Consider the following 14,124-nt stretch of genomic DNA (forward strand, 5'->3'; position numbering starts at 1 on the left):
TCGAAAGTATGAATTCCTTCTAAAATACTTACAAGCCATCCAGCTCAAAGACATCCAGTGTTCTCCAGGGATGGGGCAACAAGCTTTGGTAAAGACACCAGTTCTATACCTAGTGACTGAGCATATTCTGAAATATACATATTGCATGCCCCAAACCTTCCCTTGGAAATGTTCACTTTATCAGTATCTTTGAAATTAAGAGAACTGAGTCCTATGTTGGAGATAACAAGAACTGAAGCTTGTTCCTTAGATCGTAAGATCTTAGATTCAGAGCTGGAAGAGCTCTGGCAATCAGTCCGACCCCTTCATTTCACATATGAAGATGCTTAAGTACATTAATATTTATTCTTCTTGATACCTGTTACACAGTTGCTATAGAAACTACACGTAAAAAAATAGTTTGAAACAGATAATGAATTTATTGGTCAGCTATGAGTAGGAAAATACATTGGTAAAGAAAAAAAGACCCTGTATATAAATATAATACTAGCTAGTTACAATTTGACCAAGAAGAAAGTTCCACTGAAGAGAACAGTAAAAGCCCTTGTTTACCATCAGACCATATTCAGTTTCCCAATAATCTTATTAAAGAGCTGCCTAGACAAATGCAACATTCTTTGAGCTTAGTGCTGATAATGTGCTGGTTTGTATTACATGAATGGTAAACAAGAGATAGTCCAGTGCATCACACATTATACAGAAGTACTGTGAAGAAAGACTAGATATTCTATTTTAGACACTACTTGAACATACCAAGACATCTATGTGTTATTAAAATATATGTAGCCAAAAAAAATTGCAAAGTTAACATATACTAAAATACTGTTTCAGGCTGGGTAAGAAATGCCTACAGGAGCAGTTGCTTGAATAGTAACAAAGAAGTTACAGTTTGGTGGATTGCTTTAAAAATAAATTGTAGAAATTCTTTTGTCTTGGGTGGCTTATTTCCTTATTAGAGGTGGGACTCTAATGTAGTAAGACTGATTTTATGGAGCTTATAGAAATCCAGTCTTATTACTTTAGAGTCATACCATACATTGCTAAAAAGAGGAATACTGAAAACTATCTGTTAAGAATTTGCATCTTAGAAAAAAATTTGAATCTGAATTTAAAATCCAACATTCAGGAGAATAATTTCCCTAGATTTAGAAGCATTAGGCCAAACTAAGGCTTACTGAATGTCACTGAGTTGCACAAAATAACAACAAATTTCCTAGTGGTCTTCTTTGCCTAATTATGCAATTTGTTGTTCTTTTTTTTTTTTAAAGTTTCAATTAGTTCATACTTCCATGGCTTTAGTTTAAATTGTGCCACAAGCTAATTTAGATGAACATTATTTTCTCAAAGGATAAATAATCTCCATAGATACTGCAGACTGTCCTGAGCTTCAAGACACTTTACAGCATGGAATTTAGTGGCCTCAAATACCTGTTTTCCTGTAAGAGAGGAAACTCTAACCCTTCACTTTCCCCTTTCCCACCCCCCACTTTAAAGAACATTTGTATGATGTGCTTATTAGCAAGAACACTGAAGGCCTGTTATGGCAACACCAAAACTGCATTTAATTAATATCTCTTATAGAGCTTTTGAAGAAAAAAACACCTGTACTGTGAAAACATGAATTTTATTGCATCTTTTTGGGTACGGCTTGTTGGAAATGATGTTAAAATTAGATTCATGACACAGGAAAATATTTTAACACAAAGCTTGCTTGACAAAAGCATCTCAGTTCAGTTTCGGTGTAACCGTTCTTCCCCTTTAGATTCAAAATATTTCTCCTTTGAAGCTATAGCTGTAAACCATTAGAAAATCCTTACAATTCAATTTATCACTATCTAAAAGGTGAAAAAGCAGTTTAAACTGACCCAAAGACTGCAACATATCCGGTCTAGGCAAGAACAAGCATCTTCAAGACAAACAGTTCATAATATTTTACTCTGCTGCCATAAATTCAAATCTATTTAAGACAGTAACAAATACAGGTGAAACATAATGAGTAAAGCTCAAACCTTTAAGAATCTAACAAGTGCACTCCAGCTCCAGCATCTATTAAAGTAAAATAGCCCCTACTAACAAATACAAAATGAATAAGTGCTTTCCCCCGAACCTGCCATAAAGCTTTCTGGACTTATTATTACATAATCCAGATCATCAGAAAAATAGTTTACTCAATTTGATGAGCTCAACTAGCTCATCTTCACTGGAAATTGTCATGATGCACATTACCAACACATTGTTAAGGAAACATGAGTAAACACCTTTTATTCACACTTTACAAAAAAACAAAAACAAAAAAGAACATGAAAGTTATGCATTGACACTACTACATCAATTCTACCTGCATTTCAATGTACTGATTATAAACTGGACATGTTGATGTCTGCACAACTTTAAAAAACCAAAAGCAAACAAAAAAAACACCTCAAACAAAAACCAGGTCCCAGACAAGAATTCAAGATCAGGACTTTAGAAATTTAAAGTGAAAATGTTAGAATTTACACACTATGTCATTTTATCTTAAAATGGTTAAGCACATTTAAGTGCTGAGATTTTATAATAAAATTTTAAGTCATTACTGGAAATGACTCATACACTGTATTAAAAAAATGCTCACAGCATTCAGCAATTTTTTTCCCTTAATGTTCATACAGTGCCCTTTTGCTTCCCTGCCTGCAGTTGAAACAAAAGCAGTTAGACCAAGCTCTTTTGGAATTCATTTAATTGATTTTTAAAGATGAGCAAATGGGGAAAGAAAACATAAGTTATTTTTCAAGATAAAGTTGGCTTTACATCTCTAAGCTACTAATGGCACTATGAGCAACAAACACAGGATATGATATAACTTAAGTCTTGCTTGACACACAAAAATAAGACTTGGTCACTTTAAAATGATCTGAAGAATTGTCTTGGGAACCTGTTCTGAATATACATCTAATTTACACTGCTTCATAAATGAGAAAACATTACTTTTTTTTTCAAGGAATGATATTCTCTTTTTTGGAGACAGGAACACACTGAAACTGAAAAGAATTCACATGATAGTAGTATTTTGAGTGACAGGCAGCACTGTGCAATGACTCTCTGTGAGCAGTGCTTGGGTTTGGTGAGCTAGGAATTGGGGACCCACATTCTGAACATGTTCAAATATGTGATATTCAATGCTTCACAAAAGGAAAAAATGCCACAGCTTCTACAAAAGCATTTTCATAAAATTTTCACAAATGTTAACAGTATTTTAAAAATATAAAAGAGGATGCACAGATTCTCTCTGCATGCACAGGCAGTGCTTGTTGAGAACAAATAAGAGCAGGCACAGTGGAGATAGGACAAGTAGTATTTTAAACAGAAGTTAAGAAGCTGTACATAAGCATCCGTAATTTTTCTTAACTTAAAAAAGTTAAAGATTTAAAAATATTAGAATGTACACACATTAGCCCATAGAAGTCTACTGATCATTCACTGCTTAGCTTATCTGTCCTGGGAGTCATATATTTTTCATACAATTCAGAAATGCATGGATAAGTTATTTCTGGTCAGAGTTAATAATGTCTTAAGCCTTAAACAGATTTTGATTTAAAAAGCAATGTTCTCAATTTAAAAATAAAGTAGTTCAAGAGGGCCAACACAACCCTAACAGTGCAAATCCTTAGCAGAGAAAGCCTGTGGCAGCTTCTTTTACTTACAAGCTGGCCTAACACATGAAACCAATAAAAATTTAGCCTTAGTTTACAATACAATCATTTCCAAATCTGATTTTTTTAAAGTACAAAATCTCATAAATCAGGTCTTCTGTAGTTCATATACAAGCATAAAGGCTAAATTCAAATTCTATATTTTACAAACAAGTCTGAAAAAGGAGGGAGTGAAGTACAGAAGAATGGTCTCTGGATGTTACTACTGGCCTCAGAAAGTAGTGCTACAGATTTCTGTGCAAAGAGAATATGCTCTATAAACATTTCCCTATTTCAAGGCATGAAAATATTATGCTGGATAGAATAGGAAGTTTACTTGTAACAAATTAAAGACAGGTGCAAATGCACCAATCCCTGTCTATCAGTATACAAAGCAGATCGGGCTCAGAATTTTGTCTCTGTTGATAGCACCTGGCTTTTACCATGTCTTTACCAAATAATCAAGATTCAAAATTCAGATCATCATTAAGAAAAAAATCCCTGTTGGCCATACCTCACTCCTCTATATTCAGATTTTACAATTTTACAAATCAGACTGAGGTTGCCCTCTCAATATACTTGACTACCTCCTGCCAGGAAGGTGGATACCATTGACCGGGGGCAGGAAGGGTAGTAAGAGCTCCAGTTGTGCAAAAAGTGAGAAGTGGTCAGAAGGGATGAGTGGGTGTGGACAGCCGCTTATATTGTTCTCTATTAGCCAATGGTGATCCAGAGGTCCAAGAATGCCTAGGATGTTCAGCTGAGGTTTAGAGTAGAAGATGTAGTCAATAATACCCTGGAAAACAAACAAAAACAAAACCCACAAGATGTTATTGAAACATCAAGGGCCTTCTTTGGGGAACACAGTTTTAAAGTATTATCACTGGTATTACCACAAACCAAATCATTTAAACAACTTCAGTCAAAGAAAGCAATGAGAACATAAACCATCATGAAGGATTTGACTCAAGTCAATGATAAGAAGGAAAAGGGCAGAAAAGTGGCTTCCAGATTATGCTATTTGGCTTTAGAATGAAGTCAATATAAATCCTGCCTGAGACCCATCCTGATTCACCCCTGCCACTAATCTAGTGCCCAGCAGAATATCAAATAGTAGGAAGGAAATATCAGGTTCCACTGGAGATAAGAAAATTGACTAGCCAAAATGCATAGAGCTAATTAGTTCCAATGAGCAGTATAAAGCTGTACAAATTAAAATATTAAATTACATAATTCTGGGGGGTGGGGAAGATGGTTACAGCTATGACAATTAGAACATATCACCTCTGTGAGGAAATAATAAAACATAGGAACACTCAACTGAAAATCATCTTTTCTTCTCCATTTCCCTCAAGTCCTATTAAGATACCTCATGAGATGATAACGACCCTGGGTTCTCAACGGCTATGCCTGCTGAGTATAAGCACAGGTCATGGACTATGTGTCTCATCTGAACACTACCCTAGTTAAATGTAGAGGGACTCATAAGCAGCAGGTTGGCCACTATATCAGATGATGAATTTTTTTGGCCACAGAAATTTACAAAGAATTGTACAAGATGTGAAGGGCCTACAATCTGTACTGAGATCTATACTGATGACTCTTTCGAAGTAAAGTGGTAGGAAAGACACAGCAAACATTCTATTGGAGGATTAAGGTGTAAAAAAAATAGTACAAAATACACAATCTGAATAATTTAAAATTCATAAATACATGACATGCAGGTAAATAATCCACAGAATCTCTAAATAGGGTAAAAGCCATTTTGTGACAGGCACATCTATACACGTAAGCAATATTTTCAAAAAGACAGATTATTTCATTGAGACTGCTTTACTTTTTTAAGTGAAATCAGCTGCCTTGGTAAGTAATTACAAATACTTGGCTCCTCCTCCACTGCTGCAACTGAGTATATAGAGAAGGGATGTGATTATTCTTAGTAATAACTGACATTTATATAGCACTTTAAAATGTGTAAAGTGCTTTACATACACATTCACTCATTTATTCTTCACTCTGTAAGGTAGGTACTTTTGGTATTAACGTCATTTAACAAATGAGGAAACTGAGGCTCAGAGGATTAAATTACTTGCCTGTGGTCACACAGTTAAGTGCTAGAATTGGGATGTGAATCTGTGTCTCCCAACTCAAGGCCAGTGCTTTTTTGCTCTTATATAATCAATGAAAACACTAAAAGGGAGACTATCCCAATGTCTTCACTCAAAACATAAGGCTACTGCGAGCAGCCAGCTTTGATTGACATTTTATTTTAATTTATATTTTATTTTGCCCAATTACATGTAAAAACAATTTCAACATTCTTTTTTTTCAAATTCTGAGTTCCAAATTCTCTCCCTCCCCTCCCCCACTGAGAAAGCAAGCAATTTGACATAGGTTATACATGTGCAGTCATGCAAAACACATGTGCATGTATTTAACTGGCATTTTTAATGGGGAAAAGGAATGCAAGCAGGGAAATCAAGGTCAGGACAGAAGGCTAGGGTGAAGAAGCAAATGAGGACAGTGAATTCAGCACAAAAAAACATGAAAAATACTGTAGAAAGCAGAAAAAGATGGCAAGGGAAGTATCTACACCATCATAAATTAGTCTTCAGTTTCTTTTCTGGTTCCATGTTTAACCTCTGATGAATCAAATGCTTTTGCATTTACCTTTTGACAATTTTTTATTATTTCCTCACTATGTTCAGAAGTTTTCCTCTTAAAAAAAAAAGATATATAATTCAAAGTTTTAAAGTGGGCCACAGATTATGCAGGCCTGTTTTAAAAGGTAGTTTGCTATTGCCCAGACAGTTCTATCAACGAATCCCCCCATTTGAGCAATAAGGCAAACACACTCATATTAACTGTGTTAATAGAAAGTGGGAGTGGGGAGGAAGAGGGGTGTGCACCCCTTGAGACATAAGCAATTTTTTAAGTACCTACTATGTACCAGGCACTATGCTAAGCAATTTATACCAACATTATTTCATGTGATCCTCACAACAACCCTGGGAAGTAGGTGATATTTTTATTCCCCTTAATGGTTGAGGAAACTGAGGCAGACAGAGATTAAGTGGCGTGCCCAGGGTCACACAGCTAATAAATGTCTGAAGCTAGATTTGAGCTTATGTCTTCCTGACTTCAGGCCTATTGCCCTATTTACTGGGCTACCTGTCTAAAATAGAGTAATAATTCCTCCATAGATTTTATTCAGAGGCAACAAGTTGTGAAGAAGACTAATCTGGGGGCCAGTAGTCCACTCTCATGTCTGTCTAATGCAAACGCAAAAAATTACAGCTAATGTAGAGTTACTATGAATTTCTCAAGCATGATAAAGGAATGAAATGCACCTGGTTAATAAAAGCTACCCTCTACACACAATAATAGATGATCAAGTTAAAAATTAGAATATATGCTACGGTCTACATAATTTCCAAAAGGCTATCATAATACCTCAGGAACAGCATTGTAAAAATCATCTTCTAGACATTATAGTTCATGAAGGAAGACTACCTTACTTTCGGTTTCACACAGAAATTAAGTGTTATTACATCACCAACTGACATTGAGAGATAATTTCTTCCCCTGATTGAGGGTGATACATTTTGATCATCATATATTTTTATGACAGAGATTCCATTCAAATAAGCATGTACCGAGTAAATATGAAGAGGAAATCTTTTTCTAGCCTAAAACCAATCCACTCCCCTATTCTTACTCCTTTAAATTTTAAAGCAAACACAGAGATATTTAGGTGAGGAAGAGAATACCTTTTTTGCTAGCCCATGTACACAGAAAAAGCAATATTTAGTATAAAAAACATTGGAATGGGAGTCAAGGGGACAAGGTTTGAGTCTGCTCAACCAGAACTCAGCTTTGTGTCATGGGCAAGCCACCACTCCAATTATCAGGTTCTTTCACCATAAAATGGGAGGATGAGAGGTTGGGGGGCGGGGCAGGCTAGATAAGCTCTACAGCCCCTTTTAAGCTCTACTACTCTAGGAATCTATAAATCTAGAGTTTATAATGGAATTTCAAAGGGAACTGTATGGCAGCACCACACTTCACTTCTATTGCTCTACTGTTAGATGAAGGCAAAGGGGAATTTAAGAATTGCTTTAAAAGTTGGCATAAAAATTGAGAATACATTCTTTTTCAAGTTACTACCTCACTCACCACATTTATTTCGGTAACTGAAAAATTCAATGAAGAAAAATCAGTTAACACATCCAATTTTACTCATTATAATAATACTGCAACCATCCAAAGCAGAGCTGGGGGTAGGGGCCGGAGGGGGAGAGAGAAAAGGAAGGAAGCATAAGATGTCTCTGAGAAAACAAAAGAGATGTTTTTGAAGGATACACATTGAAACACAGTAACATTCCTCATTCAGGATAGTCCCTCATTCAGAGTTTATTTACTATTATTTCAGATGTGTATCTAATGAGTTTGGTAATCTGTTTTCCAAACCCAGAGAGGAATAAAAAGCATCAAACCGTTGGTGGGCTGGGGTTCGAAAAACTGTTAGAAGACATAATAGAGTAAAAAAAGAGAAACGGTGTGGAAAACAAATATAGCTTTAAAATACAGCATAGTCCAGGGACACAGTCTTATAAACCTCAACATTTTAATTACCGTAGGCAGCACTAGAATCACCAAGAGGAGGTTAAGTAGAGCATATTTTATCTATCGCACTAAAATCCTCCTCTGATGTCTCCCTATAACATGAAAAGGGTTTTGGATGTCCAAAGCCTAGGTCAGAAGAGCACAAAACTAACTGGTTCTACCAGGCTGGAAATGCTCTAGATTATAGGCTTGATGATAGATTCTATCTGGTCCAAGGACTAATAACCAAATTCAGAAAGGCTCATTCTTCTTTGAGGTGGGGAACTGTCTGAAGGCTACTAGGTGATCAAAAATCTTTTTCAGTAGTAACTCACAAAAATTGTCTAAATCATGTAAGAGTTATGACTCAAATCATAGATAATGAAGTATCAAAATATAAGTATACTGTGTTTAAGAAAGCAAGGAAGTATATAAAACATTATTAGAAAAATCTGATCTAAAATGTTCACTGCTATGAATATCTCAATCCCCAACAAGAAAATGAGGGGTTATTATAACACAAGTCTACGAAAGGTGAAAATTCCCTTTTTATTGATGGTTATATATTTTTATACTAGAATTGTGAAGCACATGTCACATGGACTTCTATCAAAGGTTTGCCAATGCTCTGTATTCTAGAAGAATACAAATGAGTCTTTTTACCCCAATTAAAAAACTTGTCCATGTTTTAAAGATAACATATTTTATTACTTCAAGTGAAAAGGTTACATGATTCTCTAATGGAATAGATGCTTCCAAGTCCAAATTCTCACCTTGAAATCAAATGTGTAATTTGTATAAGGCATTAGGCCATTCTCATAGGCACTCTTTAACTTGAAACCATGTGTAATCCTTCCATTTGTCGTTCCATTTTTCCCATTACAGCTGAAGTTAGTAAGACTTTCATTGTATCTCAGTTCTTTGAAATCCTTATGATTTGTTTCTACTCCACCAGTACTCAAGTATTCTACAACACCTATAATAAATAAAAAAAAAATTACCAACTAAATTAAAATTTAATTAGTTAAAATTGCCAGGCTTACCCAGTTGCCTTACAATAGCTATATAGTGTAAGTAAATGCTCTAAAAATACTATTTATAAAAGCACCTTAAAATTCATGTTTACCTAACATCACATTTTTACAACTTCCAGATACTTTACTAGCAAAACTGGGGGATATTATACAGTGATATTTCCAAAGCATAATCCTCAATCCTAATTAGCAATAACAATTCCCTGAAAGCTTTACAAGACCAGTTGTAGAGGTAAAACCATTTGATATAAAACTCACTTTTCTAATTGCCCTTAGAGTTTACTAAGCAAATTACTTGATATTATATTTATTCTACCAAATCAAAGAAAATTCTTGCATTGTACTTGTGTCTGTAGAGGAAGAGGGTGTAAATATAGGAGAGAAATGTAAACAAATAAAATATCTTCCAGTTTGGTACCACAAGCTTTACAATCTAATAGGGTCAAAGGATGACAGATTTAGAAGTACAAAGAACCTCAGAGGTCATCATTTCAATCCTTTCATTTTACAAAACAAGAGGTCCAGGAAATAAAATGACTTGTTTAAGGTCACAAAGGTAAGCAGCAAAGCCAGAATTTGAACCCAGCTGCTCTGATTCAAAACTCAACATTCTTTCCACTTTATCACATAACAGTTGCATTACATACCAAACAGTATTTCAAATGCAGTCTGACTCATTTACCCAACTTGGCTGAAGTTAATTTCTTGAATCTTGTAAATACAAAGTAAGACCAGTTTAGCTTACCCTATGCCAATAAAAGTTATCATATCTAAGATCCTATAAAAGGATGGTTGTAATCTCAAAGAGGTATTGTTAACAATCTTCTCAGAATTTGGGTTACACCAAACAATTGGAGAATACACATAGACATTAAGGGAAAAAAACAAATGCCCATTTTCATTAACAAGATAAAACTTTAATAGTATGTATTACAAATGAAAGAAAGATATGAACAGAATTATAAATGATTAATTCTTTTAACTATCATGTAATCACATACTAGGTACAGAGTACAGTGCTACGAAAGATACAAAAATAAATAAGACACCCCTCATGGAACTAAAAATGTAGCAGGGCAAATAAGATACATTGTTTCTGCCTTTTAAAAACTCAAGATGAACACATGTTAACATTAAATTCAAGTACTATCATGAATTAAGACAGAGCATATTAACCTGGGGTCTGTGAACTTGTTTCCTATTTTGATAACCCCCTGATTTAAAAGCACAAATTCAGACACCTAAATTCTAATTAGGTCATTTCTCTATTTAAATTATGTGTCATCCAAGAGGAATAAGGTTTAACATATTAGGATTTTCATTATATTTCATTTTTAAAATGAAATCATTTTATAGCATACATTTGAAGTTGGTCTTTTCAAGTGCTAAATTTAACCAACAATATTATCTTCAGTGACTAATGCATTTACATAAAAAAAATAGTATTCTACAAAATAAATATTGTTGTTCTTACCAGAGTCTGGCAAAGAATTGAGATCCGCACATAGCACAAGTGGAATGGTTCCAAGTTCTCCCAGTACGTTGGACTTGAGACTTCGAGAGGCTTTGTCAATAATGTTCTTTACTTCAGAGAGGAACATCATAGTTTGTACCAATTTCACATCAGAATATTCAGGATCCCAATGCATATGTGCATTAGCAACAAGAATAAGTTGCTTTTCTGTTCCAAGATGTGGCTTTCCAGCTAAAATTAGAGGACAAGGGAAATCAAACATTTCATTTCACACAATCTTCTGACTGAAAGCAAATGATTTTAAATGGCTCAGTTCATTTAAAAATGTCCTTATCTAAATAGTCTCAAGATCCTTTAAAAAAAAAACAACCTCAAGAGGGAGACTACTTCCAATCTACCTTTGCTGCCAAAAAAATTAGAAAAGTATTGAAGGTCAGTGTATGAATAGCTATTTCATTTCATATTTACGTCTCTATTTCTTTCAAATCAAAAATGCCTAGAAGCAAATAATAAAGGCTTTTTGCTTTTCACTCATTTTTTACAAGACTTTCTTAGGAAATTCCCCTGTATCTTAAGCTTTGTGGGTAGGAAAAATAATTTGACATACTGAAAAAGACTGATATTTCTACTTTTTTTGAGGTACTAATCAAGATAATTAAGATATGATCAGCTATTTTCAGATTTCTACTTTTTTCAAAGCTGTCAAGACAATACATCTGTATTTTAGATCCCAATTTCATCAGAAATTAGTCACTTACATGACATTTCAATCAATTCTTTTCGAAGTTCTAGTAGCACTGCAACTCCAATGTTATCTTTTGTCATAACTCTGTTCAGCATAGCTTCAGACCCTTCTGAATTTGCCATTGCTAGTTGATTGAATTCAACAGTGTGTTTCTGAACCAATGTGAATCTAAATATTAAAAAAAAAAAGTATAGTTGAGAAAATCCTTTCTCAGGGGAGGCAGCATGGTATAAAGGAAAGAGCCTGGGACCAAGAGACAGGAGGCCTCGCCTTAAGTCCCCACTTTACCACATGACTTTGGTAAAATACTCTTTCTCTCTGAGACTTTTTGTTTTCCCACGTGAAAAATGAGATGGTTGGTATGGCTAATCTTTCTAATTCCAAAATTCTGTAATTTGAAAACCAATATATTAGATACAAAAGATTTCTAATCTTATATATATTTATGTATATCTGATGGAGCTAAGATTACTCAAAGATAAATTCTCCACATTTAATGGCAACTTTAGAAAATTAATTTTCAATCATTTCCAGTTTGGCACAAATCTACATTAGGACTTTAGGGCACTGCACACCTAATAAGGAGGTTCTCTTCTCTGACCTTAAATTTGACTTAACCACAATACACACAATCTCTTCTTATAGCTCCTATACCACACTTTCCTAAGGATCAGGTTCAAGATAGGCAATTTAAGAAGTTCTTCAGGAGCACACAGGAGGGCACATGGTGTTTCCATTTATATGAATTAAACCCCAACAATTAATGGAAAAATAGAAAAAAAACATATGTGTATATGTATATGTACACACACGCACGCGCGCAAATGAAATTTCCCTTCAAATCTATTTAGGAAAAAAATTATGACAGTAGCTTTATTTTCATTAATAATTGTTTCTTTAACTCATCAACAAATGAGTTAATAATCCCTTAAAAAAGCCACCTGGAATAGAAAGTTAAATGTAGTATGTTTGCAAGGGAGAGAGCTTACTTACTTTTCTGTCTTGAAGAATATTGCACAACCATCAACATGTTTTCTTTCCTGTTCTGACATTGTCCTAGCTCTAGATTTCGGACTAAAGAATCCATTATAGCCGCGCTCCTTTAGCTCTACCAGAAAAAAACTGTAATACTGTTCAGTTTCAACCTCCTGAAAAATCATAAACAGCAAAGTATTTCAGTTCCCTAAAAACAAATTCATTATGACACACAAACTATTACAAGCATACCCTACCTACTATAATTATTTGGTTATATTAAAACATAATGTTAGGTGAAAAGGGGCAGTCAGTATCAAAGGATCACTACCTGTTAATGGATGATGATATTACAGCTGACTTTAGTTATAATGTATTAACCTTTTTATTGCAAAAAGGCATTGGTCAGGGCAATCTTATAAAGGGTATGCCTGTATACCTACATGTTATTTGAAAAGTGTTGCACTTGAGTTACAGAGACAGGAACTGCAAAGGCCCATCCCCTTTTTTCAGTACATTTTCTCACCTGCTTGTTTTTCATTTTACAAGTACAAACTGCCCAGATCAATTCTTTTGGTACCCAGGAACACAGAAAAAACCTAAGATGTAAAGATGCTGTTTTACCCAGGCAATTTCAAAGTAGTTAATTATAATGTCATTCTAGAGACTGGTGTGTAAGCACCACACATGTAAATTTTTCCTATATAAAGTCAATGTGCCCTAATCAAGATGGTGCTAAAATAAAAAGAAAAATCCCATATACACAGCTCCATTTTCCCAGGTACTTCAGACTAAAATATGTTGCAGCAGTGAGGACAATGTTGGCCACACTCAGCTATTATCAAAAGCTGAAATTAATTCACCAGGGCAGTACAGGGTCGCTGTGGGAAGTTGATAGTCAGTTTGCCCACTAGGTCTCGAACCTAGGGGATTAATGCTAAAGCTGGATTACAGGAAACTTATAAATATAGGAACGCAAATAACGTATACTTCATTTGTTCCTTACTCTGGCAATTCTGAAAGATGAGATTTTGTACATTTAAACAAAAGCTTTTCTCTATAAATTACCTGAAGACTTATGATGTCAGCATTGCAGCTCAAGATCTCCTGCATAATGGCTTTTTTTCTGTACTCCCAAGTAAGTGCCCATGATGGACAATACCCATATAACTGCCGAGTTGCATACTTATCACAAAGAACGTTGTAGCACATGACAGAAAACAAAGCTGTAGGAAAAAAAATCATTTAACTTATTTATATACATTTCAGAAAAAAAGATTTTTACATTCTTTAATGCTAAACTTTGATTTAAGGTGCCTTAATTTAGAGGATAACATAATACTGATAAAAACAAAACAGTTCAGACTTGGTTTTTAGACATTCAATGCATTAGCCTCTAAAATGCAGGTTTCCAAGGTTCTCCAATTCTTCCCCCTTCTTCTCTCCCCACCCAAACAACACTCATGGAGAAACATGTAAAATTGATAGAAAGTTATATTGAAAGCCAAGTCTTGTTCACTTCTGCAGAACTACACAGTTAACTTTTGTGAAAGCATAAGTAAAATCCTGTTACAACTAATTATGAAGTATTATACAAATTATTTTCATCAAATTTAGAAT

General features: G+C 34.5%; 1 protein-coding gene across 3 annotated transcripts in view; it reads right to left on the minus strand.

Moving 5' to 3' along the window:
- Positions 1–396: 396 nt before the first annotated feature.
- CNOT6 (CCR4-NOT transcription complex subunit 6) overlaps positions 397–14,124 on the minus strand; it is a 49,086-nt gene continuing 35,358 nt past the window's right edge. For 2 of the 3 annotated variants that reach the window (XM_036749584.1, XM_036749583.1), the window contains exons 7-12: positions 13,573–13,730; positions 12,523–12,677; positions 11,543–11,697; positions 10,785–11,015; positions 9,050–9,252; positions 2,703–4,467 (exon numbers count right to left, since the gene is read on the minus strand). In XM_036749584.1, coding sequence (XP_036605479.1) covers positions 4,255–4,467; positions 9,050–9,252; positions 10,785–11,015; positions 11,543–11,697; positions 12,523–12,677; positions 13,573–13,730 — 1,115 coding nt within the window. In that variant the 3' untranslated portion in view covers positions 2,703–4,254. Of the gene's footprint in view, positions 4,468–9,049; positions 9,253–10,784; positions 11,016–11,542; positions 11,698–12,522; positions 12,678–13,572; positions 13,731–14,124 lie in introns of all 3 variants that reach the window. The other variant, XM_036749585.1, reaches the window with a different exon arrangement.

The sequence above is a fragment of the Trichosurus vulpecula genome, chromosome 3 (assembly GCF_011100635.1).
Source record: "Trichosurus vulpecula isolate mTriVul1 chromosome 3, mTriVul1.pri, whole genome shotgun sequence".
Taxonomy (NCBI): Eukaryota; Metazoa; Chordata; class Mammalia; order Diprotodontia; family Phalangeridae; genus Trichosurus; species Trichosurus vulpecula.